The sequence below is a fragment of the Lissotriton vulgaris genome, chromosome 1_2, assembly GCF_964263255.1.
Source record: "Lissotriton vulgaris chromosome 1_2, aLisVul1.2, whole genome shotgun sequence".
NCBI classification, from domain to species: domain Eukaryota; kingdom Metazoa; phylum Chordata; class Amphibia; order Caudata; family Salamandridae; genus Lissotriton; species Lissotriton vulgaris.
In genome coordinates, this window is record NC_141686.1 from 29160046 (window position 1) to 29187471 (window position 27426).

Genomic DNA, 27426 nt, shown 5'->3' on the forward strand with positions numbered 1-27426 from the left:
GCGGATCTCGCGTTCGCGAATTTTGCGGATTTGCGGATTCGCAATCCGCAAAATCCGCGAATTCCCGCGAATTTGCGGATTTTTTTTTTTTTTGTGTTCGCCCGTGTTTCTGCCAGTTCGCGAGGGTTTTGTACACTTTCGCAAATTGCGAACTTACCTGTCGGGTCGCAAGTTTCGCGAACTTGTTGTTTCTACGTGTCCAGCCTGTTTGGGACACTCTTCTTCATCACTGCCACTCTCTGTCACCACTGCCACTCTCTGACTACTCATGCCACCCTCTGGCCCACCCATGCCACCCTCTGTTTCATCACCACACCCTCTGGTTGTCCAGTGTACATTATTTTCGGCAAAGCAAAGCACACCTTCCCTGCCTCAAGTGACCTGAATTAATTTGGGGCTGATTCATGTGTCACAGAATATTTTTTTAGCTGGCACCTGCTTCCTTAGTGCGCCCTGATTAGTGATCTTTTGCACTTGCTAAGTGCTTTCATTGTTGCAAAATTAGTTACAACACCTGCCCTGCCCCAACTGACAATAATGAATTAGGGGCTGATTAATGGATTTTAACTTCCAGCCTGGCTCCTGCTTGTCTCCCTTAGCTGTAATTCAGGACCTTTGTGGCATATGTGTAACTATTCTGAGGTTCAGAGCAGGGTCACATACTAGTTTCAACTGGCAACTGAACTCTGGAGGGGCCCCTCAGGAAGCACTCCAGGAAATGGCTACTAATGATGAGCCTGAACTTTTGAACCTGGTAAGTAGTTACTTTCAGTTTTGCTAAGATCGTATTTCTGCAATTTTGCACTTATTCGCGGGGCGCGAACTCACGCGAACAGTGCGAGCAGTGCGAGCAAAATCCGCTGCTCGCGGATTTGCGGATTTTGCGGGAAATTCGCAAATCTCGCGGATTGCGGATTTCCCGAAAATCCGCAAAATCCGCGAGCGGAACGGATTTTCCGCCCACGCCTAGGTTTAGGTAGTAGTGGTTCAGTCATACATCCAGAGCCTTCAGCTACCAGGAAGCAAACAGCCTTAAATGAGTGCATGAAACCTATTCCAAGGACCTGTGCTGAGGGTATGCACTGTAAGATTATTTCAAAGGTCTGTCACAAGGTTAGATCACTAAGGGCCATATGTATCATAGTTCCGTTTTGCGATTTCTAAATAGCGATTTTTAAGGAATCGCTATTTAGAAATCGCAAAATGGTATGTATGTAGGAAATTGCTTCTTTTTAGCAATTCCTTAACATTCCTCAATTGCGATTAGCAATTTCCTAATCGCAATTTAGGAATATTTTCAAGGGTGCAGGGGTGTCACAAGAACACCCTGCTGCACCCCTGAAAATGACATGTGTGGGCATATGGCGCACATACATGCCCTAAGGGCATGTATGAGCGTCATATGCCACCTTTGGATTTTAAATAAATTGCTTTTTCAAAAGAATTCGCAAATTACCACCAACTAGAAGTTGGTGGTAATTTGCGATTTCTTATGGGTATTTTTGTATTAATTTTGACTTGATACATTGCATTTAAGGAATCGCTGAATTTGCGATTCCTTAAGTGCAATCGCAAAATAAGGAATGGCAAATTTTGCGATTCCTTATTTTGCTGCGAAAATGTTTCGTACATTCCATTTAGCAAATTAGCATTCGCAAAGGCCAAAATTCGCAGGATTTCGGCCTTTGCGAATGCTAATTTGCTTGATACATATGGCCCTACAGGAGGAACAAGGAGTTTATTATTTGCCCAGGAACAAACTGTTGAATAAATTAGTAGAGCCAAGACTGTGACACATTTCTACTGTAGTAAAGGCAATGCATAGGCCCACTGTAATTATGAAACAGAGGACAACCAAATTGTGCGGCAGGGTTCACTAAATTATGTGGTGAAAAATGTATGCAGTGTAATGCAGTATATTTGATCATAGTATTACTTAAATCTTCTCTCATTTTATGCTTGTTAACACTGTCGGTGCATAGTCTGCCACTCATTAGTATCAATTCAACACCCAAACATAGTAATAAGAAAACAATAAGTGACCAGTGAACCTTTGAAATGGGCTGGGTTTTTGAACCGTTAGAGCAAGTAACATTTTTTAGGGTTAAAGTTTGTAGATTATGGAGCAGATGATGGATTATGTGGCAAATGTGGCAATTCCATAATTATGGGAAAACCACCCTGGCCGCACAGTTGCATATTTTCTGTGGCCCTGGCTATACATTTACCACTATATTATATTTGGGTGAATATACCATGTGTCTGGGCACTTCTATCCGAGGAAATATTTAAGGCCTGATTGCGACTTTGGCTTTCCTCCTGTGGAGCGCCACACCAGTGCTCCATGGTAGGACCGCCGAAGCAGTCCCCACATTGCCCGCCGGATTATGACTGTAATCCTTGGCAGGCGGATGTGCTGCAGTGGTGTCTTAGAAAGGCACCGCCATGGGACTGCCGCTGTATGTTCCTGCATGGTAAGGAATGCACCATGTCATGAATTCCGTACCGTGCAGGAACTGGGGATGCAAAAATATAGGGTGGCAGAACATGTGCCCCTCCTGTACGACCTCCCATGCACAGAGGTACAAGGGGGCCCAGTTAGCGCCCCGTTTGTTGCCTTCACACCACTCTTTTCATGGCAGTCTCACTGCAATGAAACGATGGAGGTGAGGCAAATCATAATATGCTTAGCGGTGCTGCGGCACCGCCAGCGTTCTGCAGCCTCTGACTGGTTGCAGCTGTACTGTGGCAGTCCAAATGCCAAAGTCCTGATACGGCGGGTAGACTGCCATAGTCATAATCAGGACCAGAGTCCATGTTGTAATCATACGCTTTCTAGCAGTTTTTAAATGGAATCAAAATACTCCCAACGTTGCCAAAAAAAGGAGCACAGCAATAAGTTAAGAAAAGTGATTGGCCAAGAACACACAATTTGTTCAGGTGAGAGGCCGGGGTTAAAAAATGTGGCTCCTCATTCCACATTTACAGTTAGTCTACTGCCAAGGGGGTGCCCTTCTCAGGGAAATGTCATTCTAGTTATAGTGTTTATTTCCATCATATTTTGGTTAAATGGTAAAGCTGAGTTTAGATGTCAAATAACACAGTTCCCTGGCTAACACATACCCACTGGAAAAGGTCCTGAGGTGGATGTTACTACTAGACACTGCTAGAAACTGATATTTGCCACTGGTGTTTAAAGGCTTAAGCACTTCAATCCATATGAATACCAGAGTTCATTTTCTAAACTTGTCACTCAGAGTTTGCAATAGTGAGTACTTACGACTTACTCCAGGACGTGGTAACAGGATCAAAATTTATATATAGTATGAATAGCAATCACAATCAATAAAGTTAGTCTCCAGCTGAATTATCTTAAGATGGTTTGTGTCAGAGGCAGGGATTTAAAATGAAGTTCCAAAAATCTTCTATGTGACTTTCAGTTCCTCTGCTATGCAAGAAACTTTGGATGTCTCAGCAAACACAATGTGTCTCAAAAGGTACAAAGCGCCCTGTGAACCCAAAACTGGAAATTGGCCACCCTCCTATGGCCTCACAGTGCTAGACCACACCTGTGAGCCCCAGGGGACTGGCCCCTTTCTCCTGGGTTGCAGTGATGGGTCATATCTATGTAGCCCACGAATGGAGACTCTTCTCCTGCGAGACTGGCGGCTAGATTAGACTATTAATGTGAGGCCCAAGTCTGTGGGGCCTCCTCTCGTAGGCCTTGCCACACCAGGCAGTAGATTTGAGGACCAGGGGATGGGACCCAACCTTGGAGATGGGACCACCCTCCCCTTGGCCTAGCAGTGCTAGACCACTGCTGGGGACATAGTTGAGCAGGACCACACCACCTTAGCCTCACAACACTAGAATATAGATGTGAGGCCCAGAGGAAAGCTCCTACCGACTCCCCTACTCCTTACAGCTCTGTATCATGGGGACTGTCCAGCAGAGACAACGCCCATTAACTGGGCTTGCAGCACCAGACCATTGTAGCCAGACGCAGGTAAGAGGCCATCATTATACTGCACTCTGCTCTCCTGGGCCTCGTTTCTCTAGACCATGGTTGAGAGGCCAAAGGCAGGCGGTCCAGTGCTGCAAGGCACAAGGGAGTTAGATTCCTTAACCTACACCTAGTATCAAGCCAGGGGTATTAGGTGCCCATGGTACCCAAACTATGGCACCATTGCTATGCAACTTGCCTCTCTTTCATAGGCCTCACAGCCATGTTTCTGCACTCTGAGTCTGAGGGCAGATTCTCCCCTGGGCCCCTCAGCCATGGTTGGATACCCAGGGCAGGGAGTGCCCACCCATGAGCTTTGAGGTACTATTCCATGGCTATGAGACCATTGGGGGGGTGTTGTGCTCTCATTGGTGTAGCTATCAGTGCAGCAGGTGCTATGGTACTAGGGTACATGGGTGGCAAGGAGCTAGTGCACTAAACGTATTGCTTACTTTTACTTTCCAGCATCGTTTACTTGCATCAAAGCCCATACTTTGCCACTGGTCCCTTCTCCCATGCACCTCAGAGCCATGACCTAGAGCTGCGAGGACCCAGAAAAGACTATCCACTCCTAGGCTTTAAAGCCTTGGTCCAGTGCTCCGAGACCCAAGAAAGGGATCCTTCTGTCCTAGGCCTCCCAGCACTGGACCATGGCTCTGAGGGTTGTAGCTATAGATAGAATATCAAGTGCAGTGTCTCTGTTGCCTTGTGGGGTTTTGGGGCCGATGTACTTACATTATGGCTGTATTTTACTGTCCATTCAGTGGACGGAGGAACAATTTACCTTGTTTGCCCCAGGGCTCAATGCACAATTGTTACGGCACATTTTCCCCTCCTGTCTCAACCATGTTCATCCGCTGCTTGTCCTCGCATCACAGGATCATTATTGTGAGACCCCTTGTAGTGGCGTGGCTAATTAAAGTGCAGCAGGGGCCGTGAATGTGGAACTGTAGGGTATTAGGTCCCCTATGTACCGAGATTATGTATGTCTTTTACAGGACTATGGCTGTGAGGCCCATGGAATGTGGCCCACCCAGGGTCTTAGGCATCATTAGTGCAGAAGGTTCAAAGGCACTGGAGCCCGGGGTGCTTTGGACCATATTCACCAGAATTGTGGATGTATTGTATATCCATATTTGGGATCGGGCGGGGGGGCCAGAGTGGTCCTTTTACCTTGCAGTAACGATGACCCATGGCACCATTGCTACGCCACTAACCCACTCACCTACACCTCACAGCCATGGTCCAGCGCTGCAAGTCAGGAGAGGCCTTCACTCCCCTGGACATCACAGCCATGGTCCAGTCTAGGGAGGCCCACGAAAAGAGGAAGGTAGTTTGCTGGATTGCTCTGCTTTTCTTTTAGATGTTTGCACAGCATACTGTTGTGAGTTCCTGCAGGATATCAAATGTCTAACCCTTTTTGCTTGTCAATGAAATGATTCAGACAAGTAGTCTAATCAATATGGTGTACAAAACAAACAGTGTAGCTGGTAAGCCTGGAGCAGCATAGCCTAGTGGCATTGTCTTAACAATGGCTTTCCTTTATAGCGGTGCAAGAGGGCAGCATTAATTAATATGGAAACTGGGATGGAGTACTTGTACTAAAGGAAGTGCCGTACACAGGCCTTTTTATTAAACATTTTCACCTTTAGAGTTGCTAAAATTGAGGAATGTAAACAGTGGGAATGAATCACCCCAGAACGAGCAGCACTCACTTGAGGGGCCCATTCCCTGTAAATACTGCATGCACATATACGTATCTAATGCACTAATCTGGAAACACATTGTTAACATTTGATTGAAACTATAAGTTTTTGAGGGACCTAAGCTCAACCTTTCCATCCAGTGTGACTAACATAAAGTTATCCAGTTAATTGAAAGGTAAAATATCTGCTTATTCTAATAGTGTTAATATTTATGTTATTGTTTTACTGATATCCTCACAAAGAAAGTTGCTTCTTGCAAAAAAATAAACAATTGATGCCACTTCCTGTGATGTCATGTTCTGTGATTTCACGCTGTATGCAAATTAGGGGGTGGGGCTCACACATTTCCTTTCTGCCCTGGGCATGTATGAGAAATAACGAGCAGCGCAGGACAGCGAGCGCCATTCTGCTAGCTCTTAAGCACACTGTTTCTGCCTGGTTTGACCGAGGGAGGAGTGTTCTCCGGCCCCGCCCTCACCATGTTCAGTGGGGAGGAGCGTGATTCGCAGACAGAAACGGTACGTGAAAATCACGAGCGCACGCTTCTGAGCAGTCAGCGAAAGAAGGAAGTGTTTGTTATCTGGGAGGCTCGAAAATGTCTTCTCTGTACCCTGGTCTGAGAGACTGCAAGGTAAGCAGACACTGCTGTTGCACCGCGCTCTCCGAAGGGTTCTTGCACGGGCAAGTATACATGAGAAATAAAATGGCCTCTAGAACTTTAAATGCAACCTCACCTTTGCACTCATTATTTATTTTTGAACAAAGTAGTCGTCAATAGAATAGACTGCTTTATGTATTTATGCGCCATATGTGAATGCTATCAGGGCGATTGTCATTCAGAAAATCCGGGTAGAAAGAGGATTGCTTTGAGAGACTCTAAATTCTTATACTAGTTCCCAGATCTCTCTCTGTAAGGACGCACACTTGCTGCTCAGCAATAAATAACGAGTGACCATTCTGCGTGATTTAATGTTCGCTAACTGAAATACAGAGGGATCAAACGATTCATAAGCTTAAAGAACATTCTTGATAGTTGTGATGTCAAAATAAGCCATTTCACTAACGGTGGTTGGCCCAAAGATGGAGAAACACTCACTACAAACAATTTTGGTGGGTTATTTGTGAAAACCTTCTCACTAAATGACAGCAGTTGTGCCACTTACGTTTCAGCGCGGTAGTCCTCTTAACCGTGTTATAGTGACTGGCACTGTTTAAAGAATTATACCTCCTGGTTTGGGTCATATGGCAGGAATAGCGGGAAAGCCTCGAGAGGCAATTAGATGTGCACCTCGTAGGGCTCTTTTATTAGCAGGCCCACATCACTCTTGACCAGGCCCGCAACGCCCATTGGGCTCAAAGGGCTTCAGCACCCTCCCTAACATCGTGTGTGGCAGCCTGGGTTGAGACAGCGGCCAGGGCACTGCACACACAGCAGCACTGAGTACTTCATAGATATTTAAAACACCATTTGCTTGTCAATGAGGCTTTGTTGTTTTTTCACCCCTTCATAGAGCCCCTGCATCTCCACTCTACCTATTGCTGGGAGAATTAGCCCCCCCCCCCCTGAAATTTGGCTCTAGTTACACCTCTGCTCGCGACACCTTTGTTGGATGGGTGTGGGGTGTGTGTGTGTGTTCAGTCTTCGAGGGAGTGGCTGGTAAAGCTAGAACCTGCTGAGACACTGGAACATGTCCAGCAGGACAATACACTCTTTCCTAACTTTATTCAAACCAAAACAAGTTCAACCTATGGAAACCCAACAATGCCCACAAGACACCATTTAGTCTTTCTGCCTCGAGAGGCAGTACGCAGGACAAAGGTGTACAGATGCAGCTGGCAGCACCCAGGCATCTCGGCACATATCTATAATTTAAACAGTCATCACTGGCCACGAACGAGGTGTAGACGGAGTCCGGATTCATTGGTGGTCTTTCCATTTGATCAGTGTCCACTTATACACTGTTGGATGGGCTTGTGTGCTCTTGCGGTGATGCAGTTGATGTCAGACAGCTCAGACATGGTGCATCAGGAGCCTCAGTGGAGTCCCGCTACAGGCCTTGTCCTATATGGGAATACCCATTGGTGCATAAAAGATGTAGTGGGGTGCTAGCCTTATTCTGTGCTCTCAGTTGGTGTAAGGTATCTGGGCACTGTGATGACCAGTCTTGCTCGAATTGGGATGGTCTAAACAATACTCGGGACGTTATCCTGCCGAATCCTCGGTGCCTCCTGGTACCTTGTTGGTGGAGCCGCTTCCAGGTCATCTCTTGTATCAGGATCCCTTTGTGCAGGAATACCCTTGAGACCATTTTGTGTGGCTGCCACCTACCACGGGCTGCTTGTGGGCCGCCTGGGGTCCGCTGCAGGATCACTGACAGAATCCGACGACGTTGTTCCAGCAACCGCAGGATAGGTGACACAATGGTCGGTGTGCTTACCAACAGGACAGAATGCCATATGTGCTGGCCATTTGGTCTCTGGGTGTAAGACTCCACCCTAGTGATGACTTGCTCCTTCGTTGGATTGGGTGATGCATGTTGCAGGGATGATGTGGTTGCCATTAGACCTGTGTGACAGGTGATGATGATTCGCCTGGAGTGAAGGATGACTGGAGGGACTTGACAACCCATTAGCTTGTTGTCTTTGCTGCTGCTGTTCTTCACCTGTGGCATGTGCTGTCGCGAGCAGGGATGTCGTCTGACTTAAACTGCCGACTGTCAGGAACTAATGGTCCCACTGGGAAGCTTAGGGGGAGAGACACAGTTTGCGCTTTCTGGCGGCTTCAATGTGGTTCTCCTGTTGAGCGATCTTCAGGGATGTCGCTCTGCCTTGGTAGCTGTCTTTTGTCTGCGGGTGCACTCTTATGGTGGTATGAGTTCTCGTTCTTCTCCCTTGGCATCTGCGATTGTGATGAGGGTTGTCATATGTCTCGAGCAGCTAATGCTTGGGAACTGATGGTTGCACTGGGAAGCGAGGAGTAGAAACGCAGTTTCGCTTGCTGACTGCTTATGTCTGGTTCTCCCTCTATACTGTCGCAAGGGACATCGCTCCCCCTCAGTGGTTGGCTTGCGTCTGTGGGACACTCTCCAGTAGTAGCCGGGTCTTCAGTCTATTCACCCCGTGATCTTGTGCATCTATGTTCTATCCGATTCTTCATTGCAACTGATCTGGTCACACTCCTTTCTTTCTTCTTTTTTTGTTCACAATGTACCGTTGTGACATGCTCCTTCTTGCTTGCAGTTTTATGTGGTGTCCGGCCACATGTCGCATGTCTTCTCTGCACATGCTCTGGTGGCAGCTTGCCACTGGGAGTGTGTGACTCTCATCTTGCCTGTATTGGGCCACTGGAGACTCCGTATTGAGGCAGTGTGGGGCAAGAGACTCTGTGCTGTCTTTGGCCCACTGTGGGGCTGTGCTTCCACAGTTGAAATGTAGATACTGTCTTGCTACGTTCAGTCCACACTAGGCCTTTACTCCCCTCTCTTCTCTAGGGGAGTGCTTGGTGCCTGACACACAACCAGGCTCTCTCTGTCCGCAACATAGTCTCTTGAAGGGTGCCCTTGGCTGGCTACCTGTATGCTTGCTTTTCTTTTCTTGCAGAGGTGGAGGACAGCAGCTAGGAGGATTGCGTGCCACTCTTCTTGTCCATCTTAGACTTTCCTCACTCTAGTGGGAAACTGCTTTCAGCGCAGCAGGTACCTGGATCTGGTGGGGAAAGTCTGTAAACTCCTTGCTAATGCCGGCTGAAAGTGTGGCATGCCCTCCTTAAAGTCTTGGCCCTGACAGGGACGTGGTGCGGTGCCGTGAGAGACCTCTAGATGACAATAGAGTTACTTCATGAGGCCGCTGCAGATTTCTTGGCGCTGCAGGCCTCGCAATACACAGGAGACGCAGGTTCCTATCTGCGGGTGCTGCTGAGTCCGGTGCGAGGTGAGTACTGGCTTTCGTTGTGTTGCAGTGCTCCTCCTGCCCGTACTTGGCTTTGGCTTCATTTGACATATGGGGATGCCGTGGCTGCACAGGGTGCGGTGTGGCACAGTGGCCACCAGGTCGCGCTGCAGATGCTTCCAGAGGCCGTAGGGGGCCTTGCAGGGTTTGCGTTAGGCAGGGCAGCTTGACTAATATTTGAAAATGTGTGGATGCCAGTGCGGGGCTTTGGTCAGGTGCGGTGCAATAAGGCGCCACTATGTGGCACTGCGGCTGCTTCCAGAGCCTGAGGCAGCCATGCTGTTGCCATGTGCAGCACTGGCGAGTCAGGTGCAGGTAAGGGGCACGCGGCCCACGCTGGGAGCATCGGCGGCTGCAGGGCTGGCAGCACAAAGCGATGAATGCTGGTTCACTAGCAGGTAAGGACACAAATGTTGACAAGGGCGGGGCAGCCTCTACTGTGCCTTGTCAGGGCCTGCATCATTAAAGGTCCCTTCCAGGCCACACAATTTCACCTCAACTTTCTTCCTGCTGACTGGGACCAGCAGTGTAATATAGCTTGGCATTTAATGTTTTAATTATTATGTGAATCGTTCTGTGAATGTTATTCTGTGTCTCTTTAAGAGCCGGTATTCCTTTGAATGGCTCAGAGTGTTCTTGGTTCGAGGTTCGCTCAGTGACTCCAGTTACTGAGTGAACTCCGGCCATAGAGGACACCCTTTGTCGTGGGTGAATTACTTTGGATTAAACAACTTCTTCAACCACCAAGAATTCTGTGGACCTTTTTAATTACTACAGATTGGCGACGATTGGGATCATTACTCACCCACCTACCCATGCTTGATTATTTTTTTACTCTTGCAAGTCAAAATTGTTACAAAGTGAGGTTGGCGTAACTCACCTTTTCCTACATCGGTATCAGCAATTCGTTGTTTTACATTCGGAGTTCGTCGAGTTACGGTAGGATTATGTTTTGGGGTGTCGCTGCTTGAGTAACACTACTTGTAAAAGAGTGAAGTTAATGTTTGGATGAGCTACTGGAGCTGAGCGATCTTGTCAAGACTTTTTGCTCTACTGTCCTTTGGATGTTTGTGTCCTCTTTGATTTTTGGAAGCATTTTTTTTGTTTTGTTAGTCGCGAAGAGGTTCCAAGGTGGCGATTTGGACTTCGTGCATTTTTTAAACGAGTGTCCAACGTTTTTTTTTTCTTACCGGCACGTTCTGTCGGTGTGCTCCTCAGCTTCCAGAACCCGTAAGCTTAGGGATTTCGAAGCGGTCCGTCTTACTGTGTGACGTTGCTCTCGCAAGGAATTATGGGCAGCTGTGTGACGCAGGACGCTGTTACAAGACGCTCGCAGCTTCTAAGTTGATTTACGCGCTGTGAACCTCCCGGCTGCGCATTTCAGGAAGTTCCGCCTGTGAGTGTGACGTAGGACGCTTTGGGGAACGCACGGAAGACGTGTTTCTTTACACGCTGCGAGTCATCTAGCGGTTCGCTTACGATTATTTTCGTTTGGACAATGAAGTTCTAATTTATCGGTTGGAGTTATTGTTTTGAGATTTTATTCTCACATACTTAAGGTAACTGGTTCTTTGACACACGCTCAAGGCAATATGTAATTGACTTTCTTTGCTTCCATCATTCGGAAAACTACCGCAACAAGACTCTGGTTATTATATTTTTTTATTTTTCTTCTTTGCTCTCTTTTGTTCAGCTGAGACATTTTGTGTTGGATTAACTAGTTAGGAGTGGGTTTTACAGGATTATTATGTCTTCTGTGAAAGAGATCACCCAACCTCCACTCTTTCTGGATAAACCTAGTAAACCGACTGTTTTATGGTCTGAGTGGTTAGGATTATTTCAGAATCATTTGGTAGCCATTGATGCCATTGACTATACCTCGCAAATTTCCATTATTATTCGGCAGTTTAGGACTTGCTGCTCAACTTATTTTAAACAGCCTTACTCCTATTCCTCCTCCTGTAGGTCAGTCAGGGGACAGGCAATGGAATGTGTATCTTGAAGCGTTAGCTAGATTAAAAAAACAATTTGATGAGTCTCCGAATATTATGCTTGAAAGGCATAATTTTTACAAAAGAAAACTGAAGGAGGATGAGAAAATAGAGGAGTACATGGCTGCTTTAAGAGTTCTGGCTATTTCATGCGATTTTGGTCCACTCTTGGATAATTATATTAGAGACCAGTTGGTGTTTAACTGTGCTTCTGCTAAAATTTAAAGAAAGAATACTTAGCTGTAAAAATCCCTCTTTGTCAGAGGTGATTGATTTAGCGTTAAGCATTGAAAGGTCAGTTTTATCTACTAAAGCAATATCCTCTGATTCAAATCGTAAAGTCAGTCTAGTGTCCGATGGGAGTGAGGAAGAACGTTTGTATGCTGTGGGTAACAAGGATAAAGCCATATTTCCTCTGGGTAAAGGTCAAAACTTTTGTTTCAGATGTGGTTTTAAAATTTCACATTGGTAATTTTAAAGGCTGCCCTGCTTTGGGTAAACGTTGTTCCGTTTGTAAAAGAGTGGAACATTTCCAAAAAGTGTGTAGATTTAAAAAAAAAAAGAGTATCAAAATTAATAATGTGGATTGGGATGATTGTTCTGAATCCATGGACAATCTTCTTTTAACTTTAGACATGGAAGGAGAAGAAATTAAAGGTCCTTTATGTTCTGCAGCTATCGACGGAGTTCAGCTACAAGTGATGGCAGATTCCGGATCGCCCATCATGATCCTTTGGGATTCTACGTTCTATGAGAAGTGGGGCAAAGAAATGGTACTTTTGGAAACTGATGTGAACCCTAAAGCTTTTGGGGCAAAAAGATATTGATATACTGGGGTTCTTAATGGATACTGTGGACATTTTGGAGAGGTCCATATGTACGAAGATATACGTGGCAATAAAAATTAAAAATATTGTAGGATGGAAGGACCTCGCCAGAATGGGGTTGTATTTGGTTATGGGAGAGAAAGACCCAATAAGAGTAAGAGATTTACCTATTTGTTGCATTGAGGATATGATGATTGATCGTGGTGATTTAATGAAAGAATTTAAAGGGGTTTTTAGCAACAAGGTGGGTCTAGTAAAGGGAGTGGAACATAAAATCAGACTTCTTCCTAATGCTTCACCTATAGCACACAAGGTTCGTAATGTACCGTTCAACGTAAGGTCTGAACTGAACAAAATGCTAGATTTGTGTGAACAGGAAATTATTCAACCCACAGAATCATCTCAATAGGTTGCCCCAATTGTGGTCGCATGGAAAAAGAATAACGAAATTAGGTTGTGTGCAGACCTCAGGGGTTTGAACAAGAACATTAAGGTGGATTGCCATCCCCTTCCCAAAATTCAGGAGTTGTTGGCAAATTTGTGGGGGGGCGAAATGGTTCTCTTTAATAGACCTGAAATCCGCGTACCATCAAGTCCCATTGACCAGAGACTCTCAGGAATTGACCACTTTCGTCACTCCGTTTGGGGCGTTCACATTTTTGAGACTCCCCTTCGGTTTGGCATCAGCGGCCAGTGTATTCCAAAGGTTGATAATACTATATTGAAGGATTTGAAGGGGGTCCAGGCTTATCTGGATGATATCCTAATTTTTGCAGATAGCTTGGATGAACACGTTTTGTTGAGGAAAGTCCTTTCTTTATTAGGGGAACGTGGAATGACTATTAGAGAAGATAAATGTATGTTTGGTGTACATGAACTGGAATATCCTGGACACACTATATCACAGGCTGGTATCAAACCAAAGTTTTCAGTAATTAAAGCTTTGAAGGAGGCAAAAGCCCCCACGTATAAGGATTCTCTGTGCTCATTTCTAGGGCTAGCGGAATATTATGACATATATGTGAGTAATAATGCTCAAGTGGTAGAACCTCTTAGAGTGCTTTTTAAAGAAAGGTAAAAAATGTGTATGGTCAACTGATTTGGAAGGGATTTTTGAGAAAGTAAAAGAGTTGATTATAGCAGCTCATCCACTGCATGCGTTTAGTGATGAGTGTTTTTCTACGATCGCAGTGGATGTGAGTATGAGTGGATTAGGCCCAGTGTTGAGGTAGGAGGTAAATGGGGTGGAAAAAACAATAGCATTTGCTACAAGGTCATTAAAGGAGTATGAGAACGTTACAGCACCATAGAGCGGGAGGCTTTAGCCTGTGTGTGGGCAGCCCAGAAGTTTAAAATGTACGTCTGGGGTAGGAGGTTCATCATGTTGTCAGATCACAAGCCTCTCTTTTATTTTTAGTAAGGTGTCTGGGAACAATAATTTATCTCCTAGATTGACAAGGTTGGATTCGAAGCTGCAGGAATACAATTCTGAGTTGAGACACATTTCTGGAGGAAGTAATTTCCGAGCCGATTGTTTTTTCTACGATGTCACTGGATAAGGAGGAAGGAGATGATTTAGTGGAAGATGATGTGGAATGTGTGACTTGGGTAGATGCCACTGATGAAGTTAAGCTTTCAGTTTCGGAAAATGATTGGATAAGTGCAAGTGAGAAGGATGTAATTTTGTCTGAGGCCATGGAGTTTGCGTCTGGGAGATGGCCGGATGTGAGGAATTTGTCGAGTGATCTAAGAACTATGGCTCAAGTGGCGAAGGAATTGTCTGTAAAAGACAACGTCCTTTTACGAGGGGACAAAGTGGTTCCTCCATCTGAGTTAAGGAAAGAGATTATTAGGTTGGCTCATATAGGTCACTTAGGAGTGTCAAAGGCTTGTATGAGGATAACATTGCATTACTGGTGGCCTGGTTTGGATTCACAGGTAAGGTCAATTGTGGATAATTGTGATGAGTGTTTGCTTTCGGATAAACACTGGAAATTGCCTAGTGTACCTTTACATCCCACAGTTTTTCAAGATTCAGCTTGGGAAAAGGTAGGTTTAAATTTCTCGGGACCTTATAGTGTCTTGCCAGATAATATGAGATTTTTGATCTTGGCAGTGGACTACTTTTCGAAGTGGTTATATTATAAATTTGTGGATGCTCCTAATTCCGATAACACAATTATATTTTTAAGGAAGCTCTTCATGTTGGAGGGGGCCCCTAAATTGTGGGTGACTGACAATGGTACTCACTTTGTTTCGGAGAAAATTTGTAAATTCTTGAAGTCTCAAGATATCAAACAACTCAGGGTGGCGCTCTATTCTCCAGCCTCTAATGGTCTGGTGGAGCGTGGCAATAAAGTGATGAAACAGGGTATTCAAATGGCTGTGGGTTCAGGTTGGTAGGGACCTTTATTGAAGTGAAAGTTTGGAATTATAACACGTCTTCGCATTGCACTACAGGGGTTACCCCTTTTGAGTTGCTTTGAGGAAGGAAGGTCCATTCATCACCGTTTCCGGCTTGGTTAGACAAAAAATGCCCTGGTACGGGGGCGGTGAGAGAAAATGAAAAATTAGCGGAAGTGGTCAGGCAAAAACAAGAGATTATGAAAAAAAAATTGATGGAAAGAGGTGCACTGTTTCACAAGGTATTGTGGCCGGGGAATGGATGATGATAAAGAAACCTTTTAGAGTTTCAAAAAGAAATTCTGTTTTTTGTAGGCCTGTGCAAGTAGTTAAAATTAGTAAAGGTGCAGTTTTCTTAGGGAAGAAAGGTTGGTGGAGTGTGAGGCAGCTGGTTAAAATGTCCGAAAATCAAGCATTAGTGGTTAACAGACACAAAGATAGAGGGGTTGTGGATAATTGTGGTTGGTCTCACTTGTTAGCATCTAGTACTGGAGGGGCGGATATGAATGCTTTCACTTCTGATACTTCAGTTTCCAGTCAACCTTCCACTCCCTTGGGTTCAGATGCTACTACTTTCATTCAGCCTTCCATCTCTACTTCTTTCAACTGGAATGGTAAGGCAATAAAGGCTCCTGTTAGGTTTAACGATTTTGTTAGGTATTAGGGGAATGTGTTATTAATTGTTTATTTGTTCTGATAGGGGGAAAGGTGATGTAATAGATTGGCATTTAATGTTGTTTTAATTATTATGTGAATTGTTATGTGAATGTTATTCTGTGTCTCTTTAAGAGCCTGTATTCCTTTGAATGCCTCAGAGAGTTCTTGGCTCGAAGTTCGCTCAGTGACTCCAGTTACTGAGTGAACTCCGGCCAGAGAGGACACATTTGTCGTGGGTGAATTACTTTGGATTAAACGACGACTTCAACCACCAAGAATTCTCTGGACCTTTTTAATTACTACAAGCATGGTAGCTGCAGCAGCCTGCAGGCACCTCATACACAGGCCTGGAAGGGACCACAAGGGGGAGTCGCCCTTGCTTGGGTCTCGCTGGGGATCTGAATGTGCATAGTTGGGAGGGTGCTTCTCCCTCCTTTTTGCTCGATGGGACAGATAGTGGCAGGCAGATCCATTGACTGGCACTGCTGCAGGTTGGAGGAGCATACATCTTGTCCCGTTGCACGCCGGTTCTATTTTCAACTTACCTCATGGTGCTCTTCAGGCCAGGTGGGTGGCTGTGCTGCTGGCTTTCTCACTGCTTTGTGAGGGGCATCGGGGCACTCCTAGCTTCCACCAAAGACTTCTTAGGCCTAAGAGCGTCAGCGGGCTCTTCCGGGCGCAGAAGGAGCTTACTCAGGGCAGGTGCATCCTTGGTTCATGCTTTTCGTTGTGGGCAATGTCGCCGTACTTCTTGCTTGTGTTGCAGGTTGGTGAGGTGCAGCACATGCCCTGTGCAGTGAGAGGTGAGGTTACAGGAGCTCTGCTGGCTCTGTGCTGCTATAGAGTGGTAGGGCGATGCAGGCAGTGACTGTCCTGACTTTCAGATCTTGTGCGGGCTCAGCCCCCTTGCTGGCAGAGTGCCTCACCATCATTCAGCTACTTGCATGGGCCACGGAGCGCTACTCAGCAGGCCGCCATGTCTCTTTCCTGCACTGCACAGTTCACAACATCTCTCATCAGACAGATGAGCAGTGATGCATGCCAGCAACAATGCATGCCATCTTCTTCCTGGGCAAGCGATATTTTATTTATTTATTTATTATTTAAGCTTATTAAGCGCGACAGCTACCGAAAAAAGGTTTCCCGGCGCTAGACAGGCAAGTTACTTAAGGGTCACCAATACATCAGCTACTGGAGTTTATTGATTAAAAAGCCAGGTCTTAATGGCTCTGCGAAAGCGAACATAGTTGGTTTCGGTACGGATATTCAGGGGCAATGAGTTCCAAAGGATAGGGCCTAAGTGAGCAAAAGACCTGCCTCCCATTCTAGTGAGTCTAATTCTGGGCACAGTGAAGTAGGCCAAGACCGAGGATCTCAGATTGCGTGAAAGTATGCAGGTATGGACAAGGGATTGCAGGTACAGGGGAGCTGAGCCGGCTTTGATCTTGAACATGTAGCTCAGGGTTTTGAATTTAATACGGCTCTTAACCCTGAGCCAGTGTAGATCACGGAGGGGTCCTTTAATGTGGCTAGATCTGGGAATTTTACACAGCAATCTTGCGGCGGCATTTTGAACTAGTTGTAGACTTCTTGTCACTGCCTTGTTCACCCCAAGGTAGAGAACATTCCGGTAATCCAGCCGAGAAGTTATGAGGGCATGGCCTACGGATTTTTGGGTGTCACATGGTAGCATCCAGATAATTTTCTTAAGCCATCGCAGTATAGTGAAGCAGGTGGCCGTAACCTTGTTTACTTGATGTTGCATTGTCAGAGCGTTGTCAACGTTAAAACCTAAGCTTCGCACATGATCTGATGGGAAAGGGAGGAGACCCATCTCGGAAGGCCAGTGCTTAGAGCACCAAAGATCTTGTTTTTGTCCCAGGATTAAAACCTCGGGTTTATCACCGTTCAATTTCAAAAAAATTGAGATTCATCCAGCTGGCAATTTTCCTCAGACCCGACTGCAGGAGAGATGTAGAACCCTGGCCAGTGTTAGAGAGGGAGAATGCAATCTGGGAATCGTCGGCATAGGTGAAAAGCGTGAGGCCTTCTTAGATGCATGAGTTTTGGAAGTTGACTTGTTGGAAAAAATTTGAAACGTACTGTGAGAGAGAAAGGAGACCAGACAGCTCAGAGCAGAGCCGCCAATACCCACAGAGGCTAATGTCTCTATGAGTATGGTGTGGGAGATGGTATCAAATGCGGCACTGAGATCAAGTAGAATCAATGCCACTGTTTCTCCTCTGTCTAAGAGCTGGCATAAGTTCTCCTTAACTCCCAACAGAGTTGTTTCGGTGGAAAAACCAGGACATAATCCAGATTGTGAAGAATGTAATATTTGATTGGCCTCAGTGAAGTGGGCGAGATGGAAATGAATGTGCCTCTCAAGAATCTTAGAGAAGGCTGGTAACAAAGAAATGGGACGGAAGTTTGAAAGGACGTTTGGGTCGGCCGTGGGTTTTTTCAAAAGAGGTGACACCATGGCATGCTTCCAGCTGGCCGGAACAGTAGCGTCTTGCAAGTAGAGATTAAGGGTTTTGCAGATCATGGAAAGTTGGGGGATGCTAAGTTGTTTTAGTATTGGAATGGGAAGTGAATCATTCGGTGAACCCGATTTCGGATTGCCTAGAATATTGGTTAAGGTCTTCTGACTGAGATGTGGCCATGCATTCAGGGATACCTGAGTACGAGCCAGTTGAGGAGATGTTAAACAGCTAGGGCTGTTCAATGTAGGAGATTGTAAAAGCTGGGGCAGGTTACAGTGATATTTAGCTATGTCCCGATAGATGTTTTCTATTTTTTGTGTGAAAAATTGGGCTAGTTCGTCACATTGTTAGCTGCTCAGGGGGGACCAGTTTTGCTGTAGTTTCGGAACCTGCAAGCTCTTTGACCAGAGCAAAAAGCGTTTACCGTTTATTAGTGGCCTCCGAGATAGTTGTGGCTAGATGGCTGGCCCTAGCAGTAGCGCATGCATTATGATATAGTTTTAGTCCTTTTTGTAGATATCTCTGGACTCAGGGGATAGTAGCGGTGCCTCATGCACTGGTTACTCTTCTTCCTGCGAGGAGCTGCGAGGCGGCTGCTTGCTCAAACGTGAGGTAAGGCCCACTCATCGCCATTGTAGTTTTGGGCCCTAGGCACCCATGCTATTAAAATGATGGACACAGACACTGGATGATACTTGGTTAATTTGCCACAAGCACGTGCACTTGGGCCCTTTTGTTAGCATGCCCACATCACACTGACGCCTGTGTTTGATGGGCAGAGTGTGTGTGTTCAGTACTCGGAGTGGCTAGTAAAGCAAGAGCCTACTGAGACACTAGAGCGTGTCCAGAGGGACACTACAATTAGGTCAAGCCACTAAGGACGCATGGTGGCCATTAAGATGTTCTGACTTACCTGTGGAAGTCTCTTCTGTTTCTCTTCATAGTTGAGGCCAGATGCCTCTCTGGTTTAAATTGCCCAGGAAGCATCAAAAGTGAGTCCTATTATCACTTGTCAGCACCAGCCTCCAATGGAAATGTTAGTCAGCAGGGAAGCCGCAATGTATCCCAAACCTGGAGTTGCATGGGAAGGATAATCCCATGATGGACAAGAGATGTGTCAGCATTTTGTCTTTTATTTAAGAAGTTTTCTATAGCGCTGGCAAGACCCAGGGGTATCGGAGCGCTTTACATTAGGTACAGAACCGATCATCATCAGATACAATATAGAGGAGAAACATATCAACAGAGGCGGGCAAATAAAAGAGCGGCACATTGTAGTTTAGGACATTTTTGCTTTCCAGGTTCTTCGGAGTCTTAGAGCTCGAGCAGAGGTTGATGTTTGCTATTAGCCCCACGTTATCCATTACCTAGGGAGCGGTTGAGGAACAGAGTTTTAAGTTGGCTTTTGAATTCTACAAAAGAGGTAATGGTTCTGATGTGAGGGGGAATGGAGTTCCAAATTTTGGGAGCGCTTCCGGTGAAAGATGGATCTGCAGTTTTTTTTATTCTAGTTTTCGGTGGGATGAGTAGAAGGGAGTTTGAGCTCCTCAGGTTCCTGGACTGGCCAGCTTTTATGAGTTTTTTCGCCAAGTACTCAGGTTTGCCGGTGTGAAGGGCTTTGTGGGTGAGGCAGGCTGTTCTGAAGCTAATCCACATTTCCACTGGAAGCCACTTAAGTTCCTTGAGTGCAGGGGAGATATGATTGAATTTCTTGATACCGGTGATCATTCTGGCCGCCGCATGAAGCTTTGTTTTGGTGGGAGCCAGATGTGATTTTGGGATTCGTGAGAGGACTGCGTTTCCATAATACAGTCTTGACAGTACCAGATATTGGGTGGCCTGTTTGAGATCGTTAGATGGAATGTAGGGTTTTATTTTATTCAGTAGTCTCAGGTTAAGGAACGCACTTTTGGCCGAGTTCTTAATGTGTCTCGTCATGTTCAGTTTTGGGTCTAGAGCAGAGGTCTTCAATCTGTGGGGCGCGACCCCCAGGGGGGTCGTGGAGTCCTGGGAAGGGGGTCGCAGATTCTGCAGTTCCTGGGGTCGGGCTGATCGAGGGTGCTCACGGCCTAATTCACACCGAGGTGTGAAAAACATCAACTCCTCATCAACAAGTAAAGGTCTTTCAAAGACCTGTGAAGTACTCTGGTGTGCCTTTGTGTGTGTCCAAGCTGTTTGAGCCAGGCTCACATACACGAGCTGGGGGGGGGGGAGGCTGGGGGAGAAGGCTGTAGCCCTTTGAGTTCAATAGACTTAGATGTGGGTTTATTTTTCTTTTTAACGTTTGTTTTATATAGCGCTAGTTTAACCCATAGGTATCTGAGCGCTTTACAAACACACAGTAAACAGCAGAAGGACATTACAATCATTGGTTCAAGTCCCACGAGCCCTCATACCTGGTGCCTGCACGGTGAGACGTTTATACAGCCTGTCGCCCCCCCCCCGACCCCCCCAAGCAGGGAGGCACAGAGATGCCCTCCCATGAGAGAGGAAGAAGAAGGAAGACGACGCAGAGAGATACTGACCCCCCATGAGAGAGGCACAGACAAGGTGGGTGAATGAATGATGGGTGGATGGATGGATAGACGAAAGGGTGGACGGATGAAGGATGTATGGATGGATGAAAGGGTGGATGGCTGTATGGATGGACGGATGGATGGAAGGATGAAAGAGTGGACTGATGTGTGAAAAGGTGGGTGGATGAATGATGAGTGTAAAGATGAAAGGGTGGATGAATGGATGAAGGATGGATGGATGTGTGAAAAGGTGGGTGGGTGGATGGAGGATGGATGGATGGATGAAAGGGTGGATGGATGAAGGATGTATGTATGGATGGAAGGATGAAAGGGTGGGTGGATGGGTGTATGGATGGAAGGAAAGAAGGATGAAGGATGGATGGATGGATGTAAAGATGAAAGGATGGATGGATGAAGGATGGATGTGTGAAAAGGTGGGTGGATGGATGGATGAAAAGGTGGATGGAAGGATGAGAGGGTAGATGGATGAGGGATGGATGTATGGATGGATAAAAGGTTGCATGGATGAATGATGGATGGATTTGTGAAAAGGTGGGTGGATGAGTGATGGGTGAATGGATGGATGAAAGGATGGATGGATGAAGGATGGATGTATGGATGGATAAAAGGTTGCATGGATGGATGAATGATGGATGGATGGATGTGTGAAAAGGTGGGGGATGAATGATGGATGGGTGGATGGGTGGATGGATGGATGGAAGGGTGGGTGGATGAAGGATGGATGTATGGATGAAAAGGTGGATGGATATATGGATGGAATAATGAAAGGGTGGATGTATGTATGGATGGAAGGATGAAAAGGTGGATGGATGAAGGATAGATGTATGGATGGATGGATAAAAGGTTGAACGGATGAATGATGGATGGATGGATGTGTGAAAAGGTGGATGGATGGACGGGTGGATGTTGGGTGGATAGGTAAAGGATGGATGTATGGATGGAAGGATGAAAGGATGGATGAAGGATGGATGTATGGATGGAAGGATGAAAGGGTGGATGGATGAAGGATGGATTGATGTGTGGAAGTGTGGGTGGATGAATGATGGATGGATGTGATGAGGTCTAACAGGCGCATTTATGGTTGTCGATAGTTGTTTATGATGAGGAGTACCAGTTTCTAGAATGTTTTGTCGGAAGGGGGTCCTTAAGCCTAAAAAGGTTTTACAAGGGGGTCTCGGCATCAAAAAATTTGAAGACCTCTGGTCTAGAGTGATGCCAAGCGATTTGACAGAGTCGCTAGGGTGAGATTCCCACTGAGTGCATCGATGGCCTTTAGCCATTCGGCAATTTAAGGGTTATCTTCCTTATTCGAGATGAGGAGTGTCTGTCTTATCAGGATTTAGTTTCAGATGGTTGCTTGTCAACCAATGCTTGACATCTTTCAAGACATCGTTAAGTCTTTGTATGTCTTTGAGAGAGGCCGTTTCCAGATAGATCTGAGTATCATCAGCATAGAGATGGAAGTGCATGTTGGATTTTCTGAGTAGTTTGGAGATAGGTTCCATGTAGATGTTAAAGAGTTATGGTGAAAGTACAGAGCCTTGAGGGACACCCCTGTTGACTTGCTGGGGGTCGGAAGTGAAGTTTTTGATTTTAATTTTTTGTACGATTGTGAAGAAAGGAGGAGAACCATTTGAGGACTACCTCGCCCAGACCAGCTCTTTCTTGGAGAGCCCTTATGAGGAGTTTGTGATCAACAGTATCCAATGTTGCCAAGAGGTCAAGGAGAATGAGGAGGCAGCATTGGTCAGAGTCTAGTGATCCATGTATATCGTCGATGATGTTGAGAATCGCGGTTTCTGTGCTATAGCCTTTTCTGAAGCCAGACTGGTGGGGGTCCAGGAGGTTGATAAAGTCCAGGTGCTGGATTAGTTGATGTAGTACGCATATTTCTAGAGTTTTTGAGAGAAGGGGGAGGTTTGACACAGGTCTATAATTGTTCAAATCTGTTGCATCTAGTCCGGGTTTTTTCAACAGGGGAGGGACTTGACCCATTTTGAGGCAGTCAGGAACCACTCGGTTTTTCAGGGAGCTATTTATGATCGTGCTCCAGAGTGGAGCTAAAGCGTGCTTCAATTCTTTGGTCAGTAGGGGAGGGATAGGGTCTAGGACATGGGCTGAGGGTTTGGAGGTGGAGATCAACTTGATTATCTCAGTTTCTTGAATAGGACGGAAACTAAGCCAGGCGTTGGGAGAGGGGCCAGGAGAAAGGTCAAGTGACCCAGCCGCGCTGATCTTCGTGTGGCTCGTGTCGATGACGTCCAGTGAGAGTTCGATTTTTGTGATCTTATCATTGAAGAAATTGGTGAACTTATCGCATAGATCTTTCAACGCCTGAACAGAGGAGGACACAGGCTTGGAGGTTTGTTGTCTAATGATGCTATAGAGCTCCTAGGGTCTGTTTTTGGCACTGTCCAGTTCCGGGCAGAAGTATTGGTTAAGCCAGCCAGGGGGCAGGATGCAACTTATTGGCACCCAGGCTAAACACTTTTTAGGTAAACACACAGTTGGTTAACATCAACTGATTAGCATGACAAATGTTAGTCCTTGCAGTAATGTGGCAATTACGTAAAAATGTGTTACTATAACACTAGATGTATGATACTTGGCACAGCTGCCAGAGACTTCAATAAAATTGGTTTTACAGTTTCTCAGTAACACTTGGCAAATTGAATTCACTTTTGTGGTCTCAAGGCACTAAGGGTCACATGTACAAAGCACTTTACGGTTGCAAACAGCCAGATTCAAAGAAACGGGCTGTTTGGGACCAGAAAAATGCTTATTCTAATGTACAAAAGACAAAACGTGATTCTATGGCAGGACCGGAGGCTCAGATTATGCTTTTCTTTCTTCGCATTTATTATAATTGAAAAACACAGCAGCCTTAGAAAAGCCCATAATGCAGAAAAATGCTTAAAAAACAACAATAAAGCATTTTAGTCGCATAACTCAAGAAAAAACAATGTCTCTGGGACTACAACTCCCATCACGATAATACAACAGTCTGAAACGGAGTCCTTCCTCTATGTCCACAATCCATAGATAGGCAGTCCTTTCTCCATATTCCTCCTCTTTCTTCGCTGCTTCCGCAGCCAGTTAAGTGTTTTTTCTCCCCTCTCAGTTTCTTGCTGTTAGGGGATTCCTTTGAACGTATTTCTGCATGTAATGTGTTTGTTTATTGGGGCTATGGGTCTCTGATGTGTTTTTTCTTCACAGAGCCCCGTTCAGGTCGCGGAAGCGCCGTCTCGCTTCCTTCGCGACTATTTCCCGATCTTTGTTGATGCAGTGCGCAGTCAACCGCTAGGGGGCGCGGCCGCGTCTCGTTGGTCTCCGGCGCGCGTTCTCCTCACAGAGGAGCCACGCTGAGGAGACCAACCGCCGCGGAGCCGAGCCCTCAAGTCTGCCTCCTCGAACACCCGTTTTTTGGGTCTGTACACTTTGGCCCCATATCTGAACGCCCCGGTGGGGGTCTGTATTGCGGTGTCCTACCGCGCTAACGCCATTTTGGCTAGTCTGCACTCGTGAAGGAAATTTGTGACATTGGTGTGGCAGCGCGCTGGGAGGCAGCTGACCTGGTCCCCCTGGGGTGGGTCTGCGCGCTGAGGGAGTAGTGCACCCAGAATTTGGCCAGTCCCTGGCAACCAAAACTGTTGCAGTCCTCTGGTCTGCCCTAATAACTGTAACACCCAGACTGTGGGTAGTGTGTGAACCCCTTGGCGCTGGCTTTGGGCGACATGGAGGACGAGTACTATGGGGGTGATTCTCAATCCTATCTGCAGGATGAGGAGTTATTTCAAGCAGGAGACAGCTCCATCTACCGCTGCGTGACAGAGGTAGTGACCCCTATGGAGGAGCGTCTCTCTGCGCGCATAGTGGAGGAATGCGCCAAACTAGCGCAGGCGCAGTCAGGTAACCCTTCTGCCTTCCCAGGCCCATCGGGTGAGGGCCCCCCTCCTTCTAAGAAACCCTGCAAAGGGGGGTTGTCGGAGGGTGTTCAGGGGGTGGACAAGGGTGCCTTTGAGCGTCTGCGTGACGCGTTTTTGGCAAAGGCGACTGAGTCCCCACCTGACCAGCCTGCGGTCCCCGCCTCGGTGGTGGCTACTGAAACTGCCCCTTCGTCTCCAGGGGATTCCCCGGATTCAGATGGGGATGAGGTATCGGTGCGTTCCTGGCGACCTTCGAGCTCGGCCACTGAGTTACCACGGGACAGCTCAGGTATGCTGGACCCGGATGAGATCATGCATCCGCGGTCCGCAGCCTGGGCCCCGGGCGACAAGGTGGCAAAGTTCGTGGCTAGTCGGCTGCGTAAGCCTCTGGAGCAGGAGGCCAGGGGTTGCCTCCGTGGAGAATGCCCTAGACCCACCTTGGAGGGGAAAGTTGCCATGACACCAGACTTAGATGCCAAGATGGCGACTTTTCTAGCAAAGTTTATGAAGGACCCGCGTAAGGGCATTGACCGATCCTGGCGGTCGTGTCAAGACAAAATGCTCGACGCAGTAGGGCCCATTACTAAGATCCTAGACATGGCGGAGGAGGCTAAAGTTACTGGATCCACCATTGACCCCGATGTCTTGTCAAATTGGGCGCAGAGGGTGATTGTTTTCTTAGGCAATGCCAACTGCGCCCTTTCCACCGAACGGCGGAGGTCTTTTCTGATTAAGCTAGACCCTAAGTTGGGAGACTTGGCCTCTTCGGAAGCAGGAGCAGTTGCTCAAGGCGGTCTCTTCGGAGAACCGTTCATTAAAGAGTTAGGGAAGTTCGTGTCTACCTTCACGTCCCTTGATAGAGCTCAGGCCAATATCAAACGCGTGTTCCATCAGCGTTTCTCCCAAGGGGCCGGTCGCGGTAGGGGCCGCGCGACCGGCCGTGGCGGGCAGAATGCCGGTAACAGAGGGCAAGGCTCCGGGCGAGGGCAGTACAACACCTCGGCCAACTTCAACTCCTTCTACCCTACAAGGGGGCAGCGTTTCGGAGGTCGAGGTTTCAGAAAGAACTCCAACGCTTCCAGCACGCACGGTGAGTGTAATCCCCGCGGAGCAAATTCAGATTGGCGGCCGACTAGCGGCCTTTCAGAGGGCATGGGTAGAGCTTACAGCGGATGCTTGGGTGCTGCAAACTATCCGCGGTTTTCACATCGAGTTCTACGATCAGCCTGTCCAGGTGTGCGCCCCGCGCCCTATAACCTTTTCGGTGTCCGATGCCCAGTTGATAGACGAAGAGGTCGCGGAACTTCTCCGCAAAAGGGCCGTTCGCCAATCAACTCGGCATCCGTCGGGCTTCATCAGCAATCTTTTCTTAGTGGACAAACCCAGCGGTGGCCGTCGTCCGGTGATCAACCTCAAAGAATTCAATGGGTGGTTGGTCTATCATCATTTCAAAATGGAAGGAATTCATCTCCTTCGAGATATCCTCCTTCCACGAGATTGGTTGGTACGGCTGGATCTCAAGGATGCTTATCTTGTGATTCCAATCTATCCTCCTCACCGTCGCTTCCTCCAGTTTCTCTGGCGGGATCAGGTGTTCGAATTCACGGCCCTTCCGTTCGGTCTTTCCTCAGCTCCGTGGTGTTTCACCAAAGTGTTACATCCCGTGGTGGAGTTCTTGCGAGCGCAGGGGATTCGCCTGATCGTCTATCTGGACGACATTTTGCTAATGGCGCAATGTCCGCACAGCTTGCTTTCTCAACTGGACCGGACTGTCGACCTCCTTCAGGAGCTCGGCTTTGTCATCAATGGGGACAAATCGGTTCTTGTGCCCGCTCAGAAAGTAGAATTTTTGGGATTTGTCATAGACTCCATCGACGCGTCCCTGAGTCTTCCGTCTCGGAAGTTGTCCAAGATCAAACACGTCTTGCGACAGACAATTTCAAAGTCTCACACGTCGTTACGACAAATTGCCAGAGTGGTGGGCCTGCTATCGTCCTCGATTCAGGCCATCTTTCCGGGCCCTCTACACTACAGGGCGCTCCAGCGCCTCAAGGCATACCACCTACGCAGAGGTGTGTCTTACGACCAAACGGTTCCCCTATCGGAAGAGGTCAAAGAAGAGATGTTGTGGTGGCTTACCCACATGGAGGCCTGGAATGGTCGGGCAATTTTCGGGTCTTCCCCGGACCTCGTCATCGAGTCCGATGCCAGCAGAGTCGGTTGGGGAGCGCGCTGTGGAGATTTTTCAACAGGCGGCACTTGGTCCTTGGAGGAACAGAAGTTGCATATCAACTGTCTAGAGCTTCTGGCGGGTTCCTTTGCGGTACGCTGCTGGACCAGGGACTCTGTGAAGTCGTGTGTCCTATTGAAAATGGACAACGTATCAGCAGTGCGGTATGTGAACCACCTAGGGGGCGCGAGGTCCCGCGCACTGGCGAATTTGGCAAAACAGTTCTGGGATTACTGCCTAGAACATCATGTATCAGTGACGGCGGAATACCTACCGGGTCAGGCCAACCAGGTGGCAGACTGGCACTCCAGGTATCTCCGGGATTCCAGTCTGTGGATGTTGGATGTCCAGGTCTTTCGCTGGCTCAACGGGCTGTGGGGCCCTTTCTCACTGGACCTGTTTGCGTCCCGCTTGGATCATCAACTTCCGAGGTTCTTCAGTTGGAGACCGGACCCGCTGGCAGAGGCCACGGACGCGTTTCTCCAGGACTGGAGCAAGGAGAAGCCCTTTGCGTTTCCACCTTTTTCGATGGTGATGCGAACGGCGGCGCAGGTTCGCCGGCAGGAAGTGGAGCTGGTGTTGGTGACGCCGCTCTGGAGGTACCAAGTCTGGTTTCCAGTTCTTCTGGAACTTTCCTGGGATTCTCCAATCCTACTCCCCCGGTTTCCTCACCTGCTCCTCAACCCGGATCAGGATCCGCATCCTCTCATCG

At 47.2% G+C, this 27426-nt stretch overlaps 1 protein-coding gene across 1 annotated transcript in view; it reads left to right on the top strand.

Annotated features, from left to right (window-relative positions):
- Positions 1–6151: 6151 nt before the first annotated feature.
- TTC38 (tetratricopeptide repeat domain 38) overlaps positions 6152–27426 on the top strand; it is a 693598-nt gene continuing 672323 nt past the window's right edge. The window contains exon 1 of the mRNA XM_086952761.1: positions 6152–6340. Coding sequence (XP_086808887.1) covers positions 6305–6340 — 36 coding nt within the window. The 5' untranslated portion in view covers positions 6152–6304. The remainder of the gene's footprint in view (positions 6341–27426) is intronic.